Source organism: Pelophylax lessonae, assembly GCF_965119305.1.
Source record: "Pelophylax lessonae genome assembly, chromosome: 2".
In the NCBI taxonomy this organism is placed as follows: Eukaryota; Metazoa; Chordata; class Amphibia; order Anura; family Ranidae; genus Pelophylax; species Pelophylax lessonae.
The window spans coordinates 21,237,092-21,257,238 of NC_138769.1; the positions used below are offsets into that span (position 1 = coordinate 21,237,092).

The 20,147-nt window shown below is 43.0% G+C and overlaps 1 protein-coding gene across 1 annotated transcript; it reads left to right on the forward strand.

Annotated features, from left to right (window-relative positions):
• Positions 1–488: 488 nt before the first annotated feature.
• On the forward strand, positions 489–17,717 carry LOC309545725 (cystatin-A-like). Its single transcript, XM_082245060.1, has 4 exons — positions 489–574; positions 617–684; positions 13,463–13,564; positions 17,128–17,717. The coding sequence occupies exons 1-4, from the start codon at positions 562–564 to the stop codon at positions 17,254–17,256; spliced, it is 312 nt and encodes a 103-aa protein (XP_082101186.1). The 5' UTR covers positions 489–561; the 3' UTR covers positions 17,257–17,717.
• The last annotated feature ends 2,430 nt before the right edge of the window (positions 17,718–20,147 follow it).

Genomic DNA, 20,147 nt, shown 5'->3' on the forward strand with positions numbered 1-20,147 from the left:
CATGAATACAAAACTGTATTCATTTGTATCTTATATATCTGGCTGGAGTTCAACTTCAGCCTCTGGGAATATGAACCCTTCATGAAACTGGTGTGATGCATCGAAGATATCTTTCTTTTTTTTTTCTGAGCTGTAACAGTATATTGCTGAGCCGTCTTCAGATTGTGTGTGAACGTGTCATTATATAGGCACACCTATAGACATGGAATGTCAGCTCCAGGCTACGTAACTTCTATACATTATACCAGATAAATCTGAACAATTCCTGAATGCTGTGGGACTGTATCCAGTATGTCAAACATGCAGTGCCACCCTAAAATACCCCTCCAGGGGTCTGCAGGCTCATACCATTCCACTGATTGCGGGGTAAATATAAAAAAAATATATTTGTTGCAGCAATCACAAGATTTAGCTTGTGTCAGTTTCAACGAAAGGCACACCACCTGCAGGGTGTAGTCATTTTTGGACACCCCACCCCCTCTCTGTGGAATGGTATGGACCTCAGGTATATAAGCCCTGGTACTGTCTGATGTGCATCAGTCTGCTGAGAACTTTGCAAAAATGAGTTGTGGAGGTCAACTACCCGGTGGACCAAGTCCAGCCAGGCCACCTGGAGGTCAACTACCCGGTGGACCAAGTCCAGCCAGGCCACCTACTAAGGAAGATCAAGCCATCCTTGATAAGGTAAGTGGTTGGGGATCTACTCCTGAAGGCTCATTCACACCTGATGTGTTGATCTGGATTGGGATCCTGGGAAAACAACTGTACTCTATGTGTCCTATGCACACGATACAAGTGTGTTGGGGTGTATTGCATGTCTGCAGTTTTATGCAATGAACAAAAATTAATTACAATGTGTGTCAACATTGAGTAAACTGAAGTTTTTTTGTTTTTTTATAAAAAAAATAAAAAAAGGGAAGCATTACCATGCATTGTAACAACCAGCGTGTACAACACACATGAGCGTGCCCCATAATCTGTGCCCGCTGGTGTAAATGGGCCCTTAAGGCACCTAAAATATGTCTCTATTGGATTGATTTAGTCCTGTAGCTTAGCTAAGATTTACAATGCAGGTAGCAGTTACCAATGGTTGCCTATATATTGTACATGGATGGCCCTTTGACTAGAAAAACGTCTTGAGACCCCCCTGGATCCCTAAAAAGGGAAACCACAATATTTTGTGTTTTTTTTTTTTTTTAATTAATATTATTTATTTATTTTTTTTTTTTATTTTATTTGGACAAGGTTTCATTTTGCATTTAACTTCTATTGGGGCAGGGGGGTCTTATAGTATGAATTTTTTTTTTTTTTTTAATAAAAAAATAAATAAATAACCTCCCTTGGGAGGTTATTTGTTCAATATGTGGTATGCACCATGTTTTTAATGTATTCATGATTGATTTATGTCATGTGACATAATTTTAATGTTTTCAATAAATATATTTTGTTACACTTTAATAAGGGGAATTGGTCTCATATCTATGCCAGTAAAGTCTTCCTCTGACAGGATGGGGATCCTGTTTTCTTCTTTTTTTTGTAAAAAAATAAAATAAAAATAAAAGCACCCCTGGGCACACCCTAATTCAAATGCACGGTATAGGGGGATTACGTGTATGTAAGCAGAAATTGCACAACACATTAGGTATTGCTGTTGGGATCAATAATTCTAGGGCTAAATTTTTGGTTAACACCAAACAGATAACCTGTAAAGGTTTTAAAAAGTCTCACCTACGGCCAATTTTGGGTACCGTAGTTTTTTGCAATTTCACAGGCATGCGCCATTTCAAGGCTTGACATGATTGGTATCTCTGTACTTGATACAACCCCATTTTTTTTTTGTATTTTACTAAAAACTAGGAATATTGTTTGTTCTCACCAATTTTCAAATTAGTGTATTTTTTTCCCCTGAAAATATGCATTTGATAATTAGCTTCGACATAAACAAATTGCAAATGCCATGGTTTTATTCTTTGGGGTCAAAAAATACTTTTTTGGACAGTTTAACTACTTGCCTATGAGGCCAATTTTGACATTTCTGTCATACATATAAAAATGAGTGATCGACCGATATCGGTTTTTCGTTGCCGATACCGATATTTTGGCCAATGCATATCGGTATCGGCAGATATTTTTGTACATTTAAAAAAAATTAAAACTTTAAAAAAATTGTTTTTTTTTTTTGACAGGTACTTTTGTGGAGGGATCTGGGAGGGTCTAAAAGACCCCAAACCCCTCCTCTGCCCTTAAAAAGCATTCAAAACGCCAAGTTTGGCTGTTTTGAATGCTGTAATTTTTTTAAATCTGGCGCCAGACAGTACTCATGACATCACTTCCAAGGTTTTTGCATGGAGACCCGATCAGAGCCTAATACGTCTTTGATAGGGTCTTCGGCGGCTGTGCAGGTGGGACGGGGGACCTAGGTGAGCCGCAGAAGGCGGCCGGAGGGGGAAGGGGGAGGCGTCCCCTCCCACTCCTTGTAATGACAGCCGAGCGGCTTCTCAGCCGCATTGGTTGTCATTACAACACAGCCGACTGTCGGCTATGGACGCTGGTACCGGGGGGATGCCTCTAGCTGCAGACATCACTCCATTACAGCACTTTCCCGAAATATCGGCAATATCGGTAACCTCAGGGGCCGATTCCAATATATCAGGGAAAGTGCAGATCGGCCCTCGATATATCGACTTTGCCAATAATCGGTCGATCCCTAATAAAAATCTGCATTTTTTTTTCTAGAACATGACTTAAAACTCATAAAACATTATATATTGTTTAACCACTTGCCGACCGCCGCACGAATATCTACGTCGGCGGTCAGCCCCTCACAGGCAAACTAACGTAGGGCTACGTTGCTTGCTTGTGAGGGTCTAGGGAGCAAGCGCGCCGCTGGAGGCGCGCTCCGGCTCCCGCGTGGTCACGGACCCCCCCCGCGCGTGTGACCAGCGGACCCAATGTCCGCCGGTCACTCGCCGATCGGCGGGGGAGAGGGAGAATGTCAGGCAGCTTGTGTAAACAAGCGACCTGTCATTCTCCTTGCTGTAAAGACACTGATCACATGGATCTACTATGTAGATCCGTTGATCAGTGTCTTTACAGCTCAAGCCACAGCCAATCACAGTAGAAAGCACGCCCATAGGGACACACACAGCCCCTCCCTCCCAAATAAAGTTAACCCCTTCACTACCAGTGTATTTTTACAGTAACAGTGCATATATATAGCACTGATTACTGTAGAAATGTCACTGGTAACCCCAAAAGTGTCAAAAATGTCAGTCAAGGGTCCGATCTGTCCGCCGCAATGTCGCAGTACCGCAAAAAAAATCGCAGATCGCCGCCATTACGCGTTAAAAAAAAACAACAAAAATGACAAAAATCTTTCCCTTTGTTAGTAAACGCGATAACTTTTGCGCAAACCAATCAAAATACGCTTTTTGCAATTTTTTTACCAAACATAGGTAGCAGAAAACAAATTGGCCGAAAATTTTAAAAAATTTTGATTTTTACATTTTTTTGGGGGGGAATTTCATATAAAAAAATGTGAAAAATATTGCTATTTTTGCAAAATTGACGCTCTTTTGTTTGTTTATAGCGCGTGATCAAAAAATCGCACAGGTGATCAAATACCACCAAAAGAAAGCTCTGTTTGTGGGAAAAAAAGGACGCCAAATTCGTTTAGGTACAGCGTCGCACGACCGCGCAATTGTCCGTTAAAGTCACGCAGTGCCGAATCGCAAAATACCCCCTGGTCGGAATGGGGGTAAAATCTTCCGGGGCTTAAGTGGTTAAGCAAAGGCTCAAGATAAAAAAAAAAAAAAATGGTGGGTTTTTCAATTTTTTATGTCACACAATATTTGTGCAGCGGTTTTTCGAGTGTCATTTTTAAAAACAAAATACACTAACACCAGGTGCATAAAAAAGTGCACACACGCAAACATGGAAACACAAAAAGTGCACAGGGTGTGCGAAAAGTCTACCTCCGAAGAGGAGGGACGCTAACCTTGATCCCCCGGGGCGCAAAACTCCTGACAGGGACTAGGGTACTCATTATGGCCTGCCCAGCTGAAACCAGGCAGACCCCGTTCTCTGGGAGGACTGCCGAAAGAGCCCACCCCAAGTACTAGGTGGGGCTCCCCCAAACGAAGACCCCATGAGAGAGGGCGAACTAAGCCAGAAGGCCATATCCACCCCCTCCCAAGACTTTCAAGGTAGACCTGAGAACCCTACTCATCGTGAAAAAAAAAGTGAGAAAGAAAGAGGTGACAAACCAAAAATAAAAAAAAAAAACACACAAACACAAAGTTGGGGAAAGGGAATTTAAGAAGTGCTTGAGTGTCAAGGTGCAAGACCCTGACAGGCCCTTCGGCCAGCAATAAAAAATTCCTCTGGTGCCAGCCCAAAGGCCCATCCCTAGAGGCAGGTGTGAAAAAAGTGTGTGTGGTGCAGTGAGCAAGGTGCCAAAAACTCAAGATGAGCTCCCCCACCAGTGAGAATTATGGCATCTCTGGGCTGCCACCCCAGGGGCACGTACATCACGGGCTTCTTTCTGTCACGGTATTCGGCCAGACCAGTGCAGCCTATCCTTACCAGGAGGCATCAGAACTTAGACAGCTTAGGGACAGATTTTTTTTTTTTAAAGCCCGTAGCGTGTGAAACACACTCAAAAGACTTCACCCGGTGCATAAAAAAGTGCACACACACAAACGTGAGGAACACAAAAAGTGCACAGGGTGTGCGAACAAATGGTCTTCCCTCCGAAGAGGTAGGACCCGAACCTCGATCCCCCGGGGCGCAAGACTCCTGACAGGGATTTAAGGTACTCATGGTCTGTCTGGCCGAAACCAGACTGACCCCGTTCTTCAGGGGGACTGCCGAAACAGCCCCCACCGAGTACTAAGTGGGGCTCCCCCGAAGGGAGACCCCATGAGAGAGGGCAGACCAAGCCAAAAGGCCATATCCACCCCCTCCCAAGACTCAAGGCAGGGCCCGAGGACCCACACCCTACAAGTCGTGCAGGTGAAAAAAAGGTGATAGAAAAGTGACAAACTACAAAGAAAAAGCACACACAAACAAAAAGGTGGGGGAGGGGAAGTGGAGGGGTGAATTAGTGCCTAAGTGAAAAACAAAGGCAGGCCTTCCGGCCAGAATAAAAATTCCTCTGGTCGAAGCCAAAAGGCCTTGCCCAAGAGGCAGGTGCTTAAAAAAGTGTGCGTAGGTGCAGTGACCATGGTGCAGAAAAACTCAAGGCGAGCTGCCCCTCACCAGTGAGAATTAAGGCACCCCTGGGCTGCCACCCCAGGGGCACATACACTACGGGCTTTTTCTACCCCGGCCCCAAGGCCAGACCAAGTGTAGCCCTAACCTACCAGGAGGCATCAGAACTTTAGACAGCTTAGGGTGAGCCTGCCTTCAACTGGGGACAAGCCTTTTGCAAGGCCAGATTCAACCCAGGAGGAAAGGCCTTCCCACCGCTATCCGCCGTTCCTTATCAATCACATCCAGGAGCAGTACTAACTGGCCACAGATCCAGTTTTCTCACTCCCTTCAAACTGGTAGGGGCGGACCCATTCAAATCAGGAAGGCATTGGAACCCTCCGGCTTTCTCTGGTTTGGCCTACTCCGGTCCTCCAGTTACGCCCAGAGCGCCCCGGTTAACTTCGGCCACCACCGATTACTAACCTTCAGGTTCCATTCCAACACTGATAAGAACAGATACTACACTTGATCTTAGCCAAAAGGCCGAGCTTAGGGACAGATAATACACTTGATCTGATCCTTGCATAATTTGGGTGATTTCCTCTGTGCTGTGGAGGAGGTAACGGGTGCTTTTGGCAGTCAGATCTTATTAACATATGGAGACGGAAAATTTACATCTAGAGGTGTGCCAACCTGATGGGGAAATTTCCCTGGCTGTGGGAACAATTCTTCCCGGAAGGTTTCATCACCTGGAACAAGTTGTTACAGTAACTACACTTCTAATAATATCATTAAACTGTATTACCTAAATACACACAAGCACAATAAAATGTAGTTACCGTATTATACTTTATACCTGTATAATATTATATTATATTGTATTATATGATATTATATATATAATTAATTTATTATATTATATTGTATATATTTTATACTATATTTCATATATTATTATATTATATTTCAAATATTTTATATATTATATTAGGATTTCATTATAAAATATATTATACATTATAGAGACATAAATGTATTCTATGAATTGATGTCACATTTCAAAGCCATATCATACGCAGGAATCCCTACAAAGCAGGCTAAAGCTTCATTTTTTCACGTATTCCAATTGCATCTCTGACAATTTAAAGCTGCGATTCATCTTCAGCCAACATGATTAACCACTTCAGCCCCAGTTGGTTTTACCCCCCTTAATGACCAAGGCCATTTTTTGTGTTACTTTAACTGACAATTGCGCGGACGTGCGACGCTGCACCCAAATAAAATGTATGTCCTTTTTTTTTCTTACAGATAAAGCTTTCTTTTGGCAGTTTTTATTCTTTGCACTATAAACAAAAAAAGACCGACAATTAAAAAAAAAAAAAAAAAAAAACAATATTTTTTTACTTTATGCTATAAAACACACCCAATAAAAAAAAAATGTAAAAGATCTAATTTATTCAAGACCTATTTATACTCTGCTACATGTTTTTGGTAAAAAAAAAAAAAAAAATCCCAATAAGTGTGTATTAATTGGTGTGCGCAAAAGTTATCGCATCTTCAAACTATGGGATATTTGTAAGGATTTTTTTTTTTTTTTCTTTACTAGTAATGGCGGCGATCAGCGATTTATAACCACTTTACCACTGCTCACTGAGCTGCTACTGCGGCAAAGTGGCTCGTTATCGTCTGGCAACGTAGACCTACGTCGCCAGACATTCCCCTCTCTCGGGGGCTCGCGCGCCGCCAGAGGCTCACTCCCGCTGTATTCAGTCACAGCGGGAGTCGGGCCAGGGGAGGAGTGGCGGTGATCACCGCCGCTGTTCCCCGATCGTCGGGGAATCGAGTGTGGGGATCCGCCCGCTTTGATTACACATCTCCTAAGTGACAGGCAGGGTCAGATTGTCGGGGAATCTAGTGTGGAGATCTGCCCGCTTGTGTAAACAAAGTGGGCGGATCTCCTAAGTGACGGGCAGGGACAGATTGCAGGGTTCAGCATAGCTGAACATGCGATCTGTCCCTGTGTCACTCAGTCACCTCCCCCCACACACGTCAGTAAGCACCAGGCATACATTAACCCCTCCCTCTCCAAAAAAAAATTAACCCCTTCCCTGCCAGTGTCATTTTTACAGTAACAGTGCATATGTATAGCACTGATTACTGTAGTAATGTCACTGGTAACCCCAAAAGTGTCAAAAATGTCAGTCAAGGGTCAGATCTGTCCGCAGCAATGTCGCAGTCCCGCAAAACAAATTGCAGATCGCCGCCATTACTCGTTAAAAAAAAACCCACCAAAAATGACAGAAATCTTTCCCTTAGATAGTAAACGCAATAACTTTTGCGCAAACCAATCAAAATACGCTTATTGCGATTTATTTTACCAAAAATATGTAGGAGAAAACAAATTGGCCTAAAATGATAAAAAAATTTAGATTTTTACATTTTTTTTTTTGGGGGGGGGGGGGGAATCTCGTATAAAAAAATGTGAAAAATATTGTTATTTTTTCAAAATTGTTGCTCTTTTTTTGTTTATAGCGCAAAAAGTAAAAATTGCACATGTGATCAAATACCACCAAAAGAAAGCTCTGTTTGTGGGAAAAAAAGGACATAAATTTAGTTTGGGTACTGCATCGCATGACCGCGCAATTGTCCGTTAAAGTCACGCAGTGCCGAATCGCAAAAAGTGGCCCAGACGTAAGACAGCAAAATCCTCCGGTGGTAAAGTGGTTAAAGGGACTGTGACATTGCGGCAGACAAATCTGACACTAAGAGGTTTATTTACTGAAGCCCCGTACACACGTAGCTATTGTCGGCCGAACGATCGGCCGTCTTTTGTCCGGTGCTGTCCTGTCGGCTGAAAACTGCAAAAGACTGCACATGAATTTTGTCGGCCAACAACAGCCGACTGCAGAAGTGATGTCATGTGATGGTTAACTTTCCGTGTGTTTTTTCTTTTCTGAGCATGCCCAGTCTTGCTAATCGGCTGTTTGTCGGCCGAATTCTGTACTGACTGGCGAACAATCGGCCGTTCTGGTGTTGGCCAACAAAAATTTTAATGCCTGCACACCAGATTCTGTTCGGCCGAAAAGTCGCAGTCGGTTGTCGGAAGCATCATACTAACAAGCCGGCAATCGGCCGATCGGTCGGTGGCCGAATATTTACGGCCGAAAAATCGCTACGTGTGTACGGGGCTTTTAGCTAGAAAAGGCAAAATGAATCACAATTCTGCAGAGAAACCAATTAGCTTCTAATCTCAGCTTGTTTAGTATAGCTTTAGCAATAATACCTGGAAGCTGATTGGTTTTCTGCAGAATTGTGACTAATTTTGCCCTATCTAGCTTTAGTAAATAAACCCCTGCACTGTCACTGTACTAATGACACTGGCAGGGAAGGGGTTAACATCAGGAGCAATCAAAGTGTTAAGTGTGCTCCTAGGGAGTGCTTACTAACTGTGTGGGGGGTGTGGCCTAACTGGAGGAAGACAGAGATCCGCGTTCCTGCTTAGCAGAAACACAAGATCTCCATCTTCCTCTTTGACAGAACAGCGGCCTGTCTTTTTTATATAGGCAGACCACCATTCTGCATCTCCTCAGAACAATTGGGGGGTCCCGGCAGACGTTACCCACTGATTGGCTCCTGCTGTGTCCAATTACAACGGAAGCGGGGCGCCGGCGACATGCGTACGCATGCGCCCCAGACCCAAAGCACGAGCCGACATACAAGTAAGCCCCAGCACATACTCTGTTATGGTTGTGGGTATTACAAAATTCTTTCTATGTGATGGCTTTGTAATTAACCACTTGCCTTCTGGGTACTTTCTACCCCCCTTCCCGCCCAGGCCAATTTTCAGCTTTCAGCGCTGTCACGCTTTGAATGACAATTTTGCGGTCATACAACACTGTACCCAAATGAAATTGTTATCATTTTTTTCACATAAATAAAGCTTTCTTTTGATGATATTTAATCACTACTGGGGTTTTTATTTTTTGCTAAACAAACGGGAAAAAAAAAATAAATAAAAAAATAAAAACTGTTTTCGTAGTTTGTTAAAAAATTTTGCAAAGAGGTCATTTTCTTCTTCATTGATGTGGGCTGATGAGGCAGCACTAATGGGCCCTGATAAACTGCACTGATAGGCACTGATGAGGTAGCACTGGTGGGCACTTATAAGGCAGCACTGGTGGGCATTTATAGGTGGCACTGATGGGCAGCACTGAAGGGCACTGATAAACTGCACTGATAGGCACTGATGAGGTAGCACTGGTGGGCACTAATAAGGCAGCACTGGTGGGCATTGATAGGTGGTACTGATGGGCGGCACTGAAGGGCACTGATAAACTGCACTGATAGGCACTGATGAGGTAGCACTGGTGGGCACTAATAAGGCAGCATTGGTGGGCATTGATAAGTGGTACTGATGGATGGCACTGATGGGAGGCACTGAAGGGCACTGATAGGCACTAGTAGGTGACACTGATAGGCAGCATTGATGATGAGGCACTGATTGATAGCACTGGTGGGCATTGATAGGTGGCACTGGTAGGTGGCATTGATTTGCACTGATAGGTGGCACTGGTGGCAGCGGACCTCTCTGTTCGAGACCAATGTCCCTCTGACAGTAGCTAGTGATTGCCTTTTTTTTTTCCTCATGCTGTCAGCGTGAGGAAAAGAAAAGTCGATTACCGGCTCTGTTTACATCACGTGATCAGCTGTCACTGGCTGACAGCTGATCACGTGATGAGGGGGCCGAGATCGGCCCTTTACTCCAATCTGTGATCAGCCGAGTTTCGTGGATTCACTGATCACAGAGCGAGCCGCGCACGCCCCGCAGGGGTACGGGAGAACGTACATAGGCTCCCTCCTCTGCAATTTAGGCCACATTTGTTGTGCATTTTGTTTTTTTTTTTGCATCAAGGCATAGGGAAGGTCATTTATTTGAAACGCACACGACATGACCATGATTGGTTCGCGTTTCAGGGAGAATCTCTCCTTCCTCAGTATGAGGAGGAAAACTAATTTTTCTCTTCTGCGATTACCACTTGCCGACCTCGCTACAGCCGAGTGATGACGACAGTGCGCTCGTCGAGTTCAGGGACGGTGTCTATTGAACTCCGCCCCTGTGTGGCCCCTGTGTGGCCTGTGATCACTGTGTCCTTCAGATACAGCTGATCACAGATAAAGGTAAAGCGCCAATCACAGCGACCCTTTACCATGTGATCAGCTGTGTTTAATCACATAATTTCCTTTCCTCAGCACTGTCCCTTGTCTGAGAAAAGGAAAGCCGATAACCTGCAATCCCTTGATAGGGGATATTTACATTGATTATCAGTGCAGCATATCAGTGCCACCTATCAGTGCTGCCTCATCAGTGGCCATCAGTGCCGTCTCATCAGTGGCCATCAGTGCAGCCTTATCAATGCCCATCAGCGCTGCCTCATCAGTACCTATCAGCGCTGCCTCATCAGTGCCCATCAGCGCTGCCTCATCAGTGCCCATCAGCGCTGCCTCATCAGTGCCCATCAGTGCTGCCTTATCAGTGCCCATTAGTGCAGCCTCATCAGTGCCCATCAGCGCTGCCTCATCAGTGCCCATCAGCGCTGCCTCATCAGTGGCCATCAGTGCAGCCTCAACAGTGGCCATCAGTGCAGCCTCAACAGTGGCCATCAGTGCAGCCTTATCAGTGGCCATCAGTGCAGCCTCATCAGTGCCTGTCAGTGCAGCCTCATCAGTGCCCATCAGCGCTGCCTCATCAGTGCCCATCAGCACTGCCTCATTAGTGCTGCCTCATCAGTGGCCATCAGCGCTGCCTCATCAGTGCCCATCAGTGCAGCCTCATCAGGGCTAAGTCACCATTCACAATGTGACACTGCTGTGTTGCATTTGTCGCGTGTTCTTTTTTGCACAACAGTGTAATGCAGCCCTTTCATTTGAAACAAATACGCCAAAAAAAGCCTCCGGTTGGTACGCGTTTCATGGAGGACCTCTCCTTTCTCAGCTTTCTGGGCTACCTTTGCATTAAAAGGCAATCAGACCGCCCTATTAACTCTTTAAGTACTAAAACACAGGAACTAATACAAGAATATAAAACGAACAGCCAGCTGTCTGACAGTGACAGGAGTGTACAGACTGCCAAACCGATGACAAATTGCACAACATGCAACAAAGTAGACTACAATAAACAGAGCTGCCCTGGGGGATCTGAAGAAGAATCCAGAATCTCTATGTAAACAATTCTCATGCAATCGATGGGACTCTCACCATGCATCCTGGAACACTGGACCGCAATCATATTTCCCCACCTGTGAGTGCAATACCCACTGTTGCTTTTTTTTTTTATTATCCTAATAAATGGTGTTTGAATATCCACTTCAAGACCACACGTCACTACTGGTCCAGGGTGGAAGTCAATGGATTTTTTTTTTTTAAAGCAAAAGATCAAAACTTTTTTTTTTTTTTTTTCGTTTTTTAAAGGTAAAGTAGAGATTCGGGGTCCTTTTGACCCCATCCTTATTTGTATTGCGCATATATATATATATATATATATATATATATATATATATACAGTATATCTATATATAGATATATATATATATATATATATATATATATACAGTATATCTATATATAGATATATATATATATATATATATATATATATATATATATATATATATATATATATATTTTTTTTTTTTTAATCTTTTGCTTTAAAGATAAATGAGAGAATGTGGTTCCTTTTGACCCATCCTTATTTCTATTACAAGGGATGCTTACATTCCTTGTAAAAGAAATTAAGTGATCACAAACAAAAAAAAAGTTATGGGGGTAGTGTAAAAATCTAAAATAAGAGTAAAATGTTTAAAGCGCCCCCCATTACTCCGTCCTTGTGCACAGAAGCAAAGTATATAATAGAAGTCTATAGTTCAATGCAGGAAAGCTTCAGGTGCACTGCTCTGCACCCGTGGATCAGTGTGAAAGCAGCCTAACCCTCTTATGGGTGCTAATATGCACATTGCAAAAGCACAGCATATGTATGTATAGCAAAATGTGACGTCCTTCACAACATGGCACTTGTGTGCGCCAACGGGGGGCACGCAGTACAGTAATCGGTGGTGTGTCGCTCGGACACACTACATTTCTAATCTCGGTAAAGAGCCTATGACGTAGGTTCTTTACCATGTGATCAGCTGTGTCCAATCACAGCTGATCACAGTGTAACTAGGAAGTTCCAGTTATCATTATTCCTCTACTCACGCTGACAGTGCGTGAGTAGAGGAGAGTCGATAAGCGGCTCCCCTGACGGGGTGTATCACTGTGCTGATAATCAGTGCATTGATTATCAGTGCAGTCCCATCATTGATGCCTGCCATTGCCCACCAGTGATGCCCACCTGTGCACACCAGTGATTCCAATCAGTGCTGCCTATCAGCGCTGACTGTCATTGCCTCCATATCAGTGCCATCTATTAGTACCCATCAGTGCTGCCCATCAGTACCACCCATCAGTGCCCATTAAGGCTGCCCATCAGTGCCACCTTTCAATGCCCATCAGTGCCGTCTATCAGTGCTGCATATTTCTCCCTCTTTAACAGTGCCCATCAGTGCCGCTTCATCAGTGCCTGTCAGTGCTGGATTTGCAGTGGTCTGATACTCCTTCCATTTCAATATTATCGCTTGCACAGTGCTCCTTGGGATGTTTAAAGCTTGGGAAATCTTTTTGTATCCAAATCCGGCTTTAAACTTCTCCACAACAGTATCTCGGACCTGCCTGGTGTGTTCCTTGTTCTTCATGATGCTCTCTGCGCTTTAAACAGACCTCTGAGACTATCACAGTGCAGGTGCATTTATACGGAGACTTGATTACACACAGGTGGATTCTATTTATCATCATTAGTCATTTAGGTCAACATTGGATCATTCAGAGATCCTCACTGAACTTCTGGAGAGAGTTTGCTGCACTGAAAGTAAAGGGGCTGAATAATTTTGCACGCCCAATTTTTCAGTTTTTTATTTGTTAACAAAGTTTGAAATATCCAATAAATTTCGTTCCACTTCATGATTGTGTCCCACTTGTTGTTGATTCTTCACAAAAAATTACAGTTTTATATTTTTATGTTTGAAGCCTGAAATGTGGCAAAAGGTCGCAAAGTTCAAGGGGGCCGAATACTTTCGCAAAGCACTGTGTATATATATATATATATATATATATATATATATATATATATTTATATATATTGAACTTTTCAATCCTGATGCAGTTTGTTTCTTTTCAGGTGAAAGATGCATTTGTGAAGCAGTCCAAGACGAAGCCCACCAAATTTAAGGCACTCTCCGTCATTACTCAGACTGTTGCCGGAACAAATTACTTTTTCAAGGTAATGTTGGTTTTATGCAACATTGTCACCATTCAGGGCACAGCGGTGATTCTACAATGAGAGGCATGTTATGTGCAACAGTTACACGGTGCAGGGTTGCCACCTCATCCCTTTAATCCAGGACACACATATGAATTACACAGGTTCTGAGGCTGATATAATGCGCATAAGGCACTAAGTGGGTTTAATTACCACCTTAATCACTTGCTAACTGCCAGCAGTACATACACTGCGGTAGGTCGCCTCTGTCCCGTGAGAACAACGTACCTGTACGTTGCTTAGCGGGACCGCAAGTTAGGGCCCGTGCCCAATCGCCACAGGGGGAGCCAATTTAGTGGCATACTGATGCATACTAGCTCATTATGCCTTTGTCTTGCAGGTTTTTTTTTTTTTTTTTAGTATACAACCGCTTTAACTGACATATTCCACAGTGATATACAGAGAACACTAAGGCATTCACATTAGACTATGTATCAGAGGAGCTCAACTTTATCCTCACCAGTCACACCTTACTATACATTTTTAGGTCTGACTTACTCCATGACGCTGTATAGACAAAACCCGTTGTGTCAGTTCCTTTCCTGATGTTCTCAACACAGTCACACACTATTATCATTGTCCACAGTGCTGTGCAGGCAACATTGCACCAGTTGCATCAAATCCTTGCCCTAGAGGAGCTTACACTTTAAAGACCTCTGGGTGGGGCTCTGGGTATCCCTTTCCTTTCCCACTTGAGTTATGCGGAGTGGTCATATGGGTCTTTTTAGTCACATCGGGATTTTGATTTTGAGACACTTTTGGTAGTTAGCTTAGTAGTCTGTTACTTCATGTGGAATGCACGGTGTCAGGTTTCCACTCCGAAAAAATTCCTTCCTGTCGAGGTGGTGCACAACATTCTGGGTGAGGTTGGGAAGATTTGGGATCTTGAGAAGGACAGGCGGTGGCTAGGAGCCTGGACAAAGGCGTGGAGGAATGTCAGGTCCCCTGTCAGTCTCTGGGTGTGCGGCTTTTCTTTCTGTCCTTTCACACCCCCTAGATTTTTCTATGATCAGATTTTTGGAAAAACATGGGGTAAATGTGTAATCATTTCTTAGACTGAGGGTTTTTTTAGGTGGAGGTTAGGGCCTTGTTGTGCACTATAATAAAAATAATAACATATATCTTGGTTTGTATATTTGGTTCTGTTTGTTTTCTGGCAAAAAAAGCTAGTTTGTTCTTTTATGTTGAAGTAAGCTACTTTTTGTTTGTTTATATATCACTTATTTATTATTATATATATATACAGTATCTAACAAAAGTGAGTACACCCCTCACATTTTCGTAAACATTTTATTCTATCTTTTCATGTGACAACACTGAAGAAATGACACTTTGCTACAATGTAAAGTAGTGAGTGTACAGCTTGTATAACAGTATAAATTTGCTGTCCCCTCGAAATAACTCAACACACCGTCATTAATGTCTAAACCGCTGGCAACAAAAGGGAGTACACCCACAAGTGACAACGTCCAAATTGGGCCAAATTAGCCCCCCCCCCCTCCATGTCATGTGACTTGTTAGTTTTACAAGGTCTTTGGTGTGAATGGGGAGCAGGTGTGTTAAATTTGGTGTTATCGCTCTCACTATCTCATACTGGTCACTGGAAGTTCTACATGGTACCTCATGGCAAAGAACTCCCTGAAGATCTGAAAAAAAGAATCGTTGCTCTAAATAAAAATGGCCTAGGCTATAAGAAGATAGCCAAGACCCTGACATTGATCTGCAGCACGTCGGCCAAGACCATACAGCGGTTTAACAGGACAGGTTCCACTCAGAACAGGCCTCGCCATGGTCGAGTGCACGTGCTCAGCGTCATATCCAGAGGTTGAATTTGGGAAATAGACTTATGAGTGCTGCCAGCATTGCTGCAGAGGTTGAAGGGGTGGGGGGTCAGCCGGTCAGTGCTCAGACCATACGCCGCACACTGCATCAAATTGGTCTGCATGACTGTCGTCCCAGAAGGAAGCCTCTTCTAAAGATGGTGCATGCACAAAAAAGCCTGCAAACAGTTTGTTGAAGACAAGCAGACTAAGGACATGGAATACTGGAACCATGTCCTGTAATCTGATGAGACCAATATAAACGTATTTGGTTCAGATGGTGTCAAGTGTGTGTGGCGGCAACCAGGTGAGAAGTACAAAGACAAGTGAGTCTTGCCTACAGTCAAGCATGGTGGTGGGAGTGTCATTGTCTGGGGCTGCATGAGTGCTGCCGGCACTGGGGGCTACAGTTCATTGAGGGAACCATGAATGCCAACATGTACTGTGATATACTGAAGCAGAGCATGATCCCTTCCCTTCAGAGACTGGGCCACAGGGCAGTATTCCAACATGATAACGACCCCAAACACACCTCCAACACGACCACTGCCTTGCTAAAGAAGCTGAGGGTAAAGGTGATGGACTGCATAGCTCCCAACTGTCCCTGATTTTGTGGGACTGTCCCTGATTTGGAACAAATGTCCCTCTGTCCCTCTGTCCCTCTTTCCTCCTCATTTGTCCCTCATTTTGGTCTGATCTATATAGTTGTATATAAAATGCACTTTTTATCTTTCAAAAAGTGTTTCTCACTGCTAAACCTTTCACCCAATTTCTAAATTGCTGCATTTTAAAATTCAAAAGTCAATATAGAAGAATAATAGTGATAAAAAAAGAGCACTTGTTGGTTTAGCTAATCATTTTTTTTAAATAATTCTTCTTTAAGGAGGTGTGGTAGGGGGTTTGTCCTATGCCTTCATACTTTTGCTAATACGTGTCCCTTGTTCCCATCTCAGAAAGTTGGGAGGTATGGGACTGGCCAAGCATGTCTCCAAACCTAAACCCTAGTGAGCATCTGTGGGGCATCCTCAAATGGAAGGTGGAGGAGCGCAAGGTCTCTAACATCCACCAGCTCTGTGATGTCATCATGGAGGAGTGGAAGAGGACTCCAGTGACAACCTGTGAAGTTCTGGTGAACTCCATGCCCAAGAGGGTTAAGGTAGTGCTGGAAAATAATGGTGGCCACACAAAATATTGACACTTTGGTCCCAATTTGGACATTTCCACTTGGGGGTGTACTCATTTTTGTTGCCAGCGGTTTAGACATTAATGGCTGTGTGTTGAGTTATTATGAGGGGACAGCAAATTTACACTGTTATACAAACTGTACACTCACTACTTTACATTGGAGCAAAGTGTCATTTCTTCAGTGTTGTCACATGAAAAGATATAATAAAATATTTACAAAAATGTGAGGGGTGTACTCACTTTTGTGAGATACTGTGTATATATATATATATATATATATATATATATGTGTGTGTGTGTGTGTGTATATGTGTTTTTAATCATGTTGTATATTTGTAAGATTTTTAATAAACAAAAATGTACACTTTAACGAGCCACCAGAGTATCTCACAATGGTTATTGCTGATATGGCGCTTAATATGATGACCAATAAAATATGATGATGACTAAAAATATCAGTAAAAATACAAAATTTAAGGTGTACTTGTTTATAATGAACTTCTGTTTTGATATTCTCAGGTTGACACTGGAGATAACACTTATTGCAATATTAAAGTGTTCAAGCCTATGCCTCATACAAACGAGGAACCTTCTTTGACGACTTTCCAGCTGCATAAGACAAAGGATGATAAACTTCATTCTTTCTAAGATGGAGATGATGGCAATCGTGAATTATATCCTGGCTGATTCTTCTGTATCCAAATCTGTCCTTTAATTTTCTTCATCTTTTCTTTTTTAGCTGTTCCTTCAATCCCTTCCCCTCATCTCCTTTCCCACCATCACTCAACTAAGAGAGCTACAAAAGGCAAACTCGCATCTGATATGTCATTTCAGGTTTTATCTCAAGTAAAATTCCCCGTTATTTTTATGTAGGGAGGCTGGATTTACTATCAGAAAAGGTAGGCTTGGCCCTAAAGGTTTTGTTACTTTGAATAGGTTGTTCAAGCTAAGCTGGACCAAACAATTTATATTTAAAATTGATGCTGCTCAAATGTCCCAAGCTGTTATCCCAGCTAACTGGCCACAAGGTTTGCAGGTTCTAGTCGGGTTGAATACTGGCTCTTCAGACACATCTAGGACTACAACAAAATGGCATACATCCACACACTGCCTTGGTATATAGTGAACTCCTGGAAAAAAATGGCTTGAGATTGTCTCTTACTCTTGGGAGAACCACCTTTAACATGTTTAGTCCGGTAGGGTCTGAATAATAGAGGCCACTACTAAGAAATGTGGTCGCTGTCAGCACTGTACAAACTTTATATGCAACGGCTATGTATGTTATACGGCACTGAGTTCCGGGAGTGGTAAGGGGACTTCTTGTCCCACATCTGGAACAAAATAGTGAGTGCCATTCACAGGAAGCCTTGTATTTTTATGAATGAAAAGAAGGCCTCCTCTGGCTGAGATGGAAATCTGTGACATCATTCACCTACCTTTCCACCTTGGCCAATCAGAGAAGGCTTTCTATTTAGAAAAATGGCTGAGCAGTGCTCTATTTTGCTTAAGGTGCGGGACAAGAAGTCCCCTTATAACTGCTGGAAAACAGCACCATATAATGTACATAGCTGATGCATACAAACTTTATAGAGAGCTGACAGTGGTCACATTTCTTAGTAATGGTCTCTTTGATTATGTCCCTACTGGACGAAACATGTTAGAGGGGATTCTCCCATAGGAAGGGGACCAAGCTCAAGTCATTTTTCACTAAGAGGAGATCACTTTATGCTGAGGCAGTGTGTGAATAGGAAACATTTTTTTGCAGTTCTTGATGTGTCTGATGAACCAGTATTCAACCCAACCAGCACCTGCAAACACTATGGCCAATCAGCTGGGATAACAAATTGGGGCATTGGCACGTTATCATTTTCAAATGGAAATAACAGAGGTTTTGTGCCACCAACAAATTCCTGCATCCATGCATATGTACCTGAAACAGATACGGCACTAAATAGGAATACCACTTGGTACAGCGTCCAGTCACTGCATATTTCAGCCTGTTGACAGGTTACTGGGATTTGGGCTGCATGCTGCACCTGTGCATCCTGTGTGCCTAAAAATACGTGTGTGTGATGCACATGGGCCTGAGCGCTAGTGTGCATGTGAACTAAGTGAGGCTGGAGCTGCTTTTAAGGGCTACTGTTTAAATGTCCTCTTCCCTTCCTATCCAGCCTGACTCTAAACTTGAACATTAATGGTATATAAAAAACGTTGATAAAATGTACCAATTTGTAAAATTATGTTCAGTTTTGTATCTTGTTTACTGTGTAACTGAAATGCAATAAAAACATTTTTGGGGAAAAAAAACTGGTGGTTTTTGCATACAAGTAAAGTCACATTGGCGCATCAAGGAAACCCCCAAAAAGTTTTGTTCCCAACCCTAAACTATCTAAGCTTCCAAATTTAAACTGGTTCTTCCTCTCCCTTACATAATTGAGAAAATGGTTATTTTTCTTAAATGAGTTATACTTCCTGCTTTTCTTGCTAATGCCCCCCTGCTACCTCCTGGGAAGTCCATGGAGTCCACTGCCATAGTGTGAGTTTCCATGCTTGTGCCTCAGGTCTTTGGTAACTACTGGAAGAAAACAAAAGAAACAGCACAACCCGGTAGCGTAGCATTAAAAAATAAACAACAATTTATTGAAAAATAGAAATGCACTCACAAAAATACAAATGTGTAGGGCATGGCATAAAGGTGACTTGGGACCCAGAAATGTCCGAGGGGCAGCCAGAGAACCACCAGCCTTGGCCACTGGCTAGGGAGGAAGTGTGCTGAAGCTGGAGGAAGCTGCTGTCACTGCAACTTGAATTGGTGTTTGACCCGGGGACTGGAATCCATGACATCACTGTAGAGACATGAGCTGTAGACATGAGATGCATTTCAAAACCGGTCGGCTTCTTCATCAGGCTTGGTGCTGATGAGGAAGCCAACCAGCTTCCCTGTGGTTTCACTGAAAGTAAAAATTGTCCTAGAGTCAGTAGTTGTATTGAAAAGAAATAAAATGTCCCTGGGTTGGTGGTTGTAGGAAAAACTCAGATCCGGTGATTTGGAAAACAAGAGAAATTCGTTTATTCACATGCGCATGGAGATATATACAGAGTTCAGACAAAGCGGCCTGTCTCATGCATAAAAATCTACAAAGACAATAGAACATTAACTTTTTATGGTAATGAATATGTATGAAGCATAGGTGTGTTCTGGACTGGTCCGAGGTGTAACAGCATACTTCATCCAATGAATGTCCACTTCCAGCCCCGGAAGATTTTACCCCCTTCCTGACCAGGTGGTATTTTGCGATTCGGCACTGCGTGACTTTAACGGACAATTGCGCAGTCGTGCGACGCTGTACCTAAACATATTTGACGTCTTTGTTTCCCCCAGAAACAGAGCTTTCTTTTGGTGGTATTTGATCACCTGTGCGATTTTTTGATCATGCGCTATAAACAAAAAAAGAGCGTCAATTTTCCAAAAATAACAATATTTTTCACATTTTTTTATATGAAATCCCCCCCCCCCCCCCACCCCGAAAAAAATGTAA

Bases quoted from the DNA above. Each gene is read 5' to 3' on its own strand.
- LOC309545725 (XM_082245060.1), top strand. The intron at 685-13,462 runs GTAAGTGGTTGG...GTTTCTTTTCAG, and splicing joins ATCAAGCCATCCTTGATAAG to GTGAAAGATGCATTTGTGAA. The intron at 13,565-17,127 runs GTAATGTTGGTT...TGATATTCTCAG, and splicing joins GAACAAATTACTTTTTCAAG to GTTGACACTGGAGATAACAC.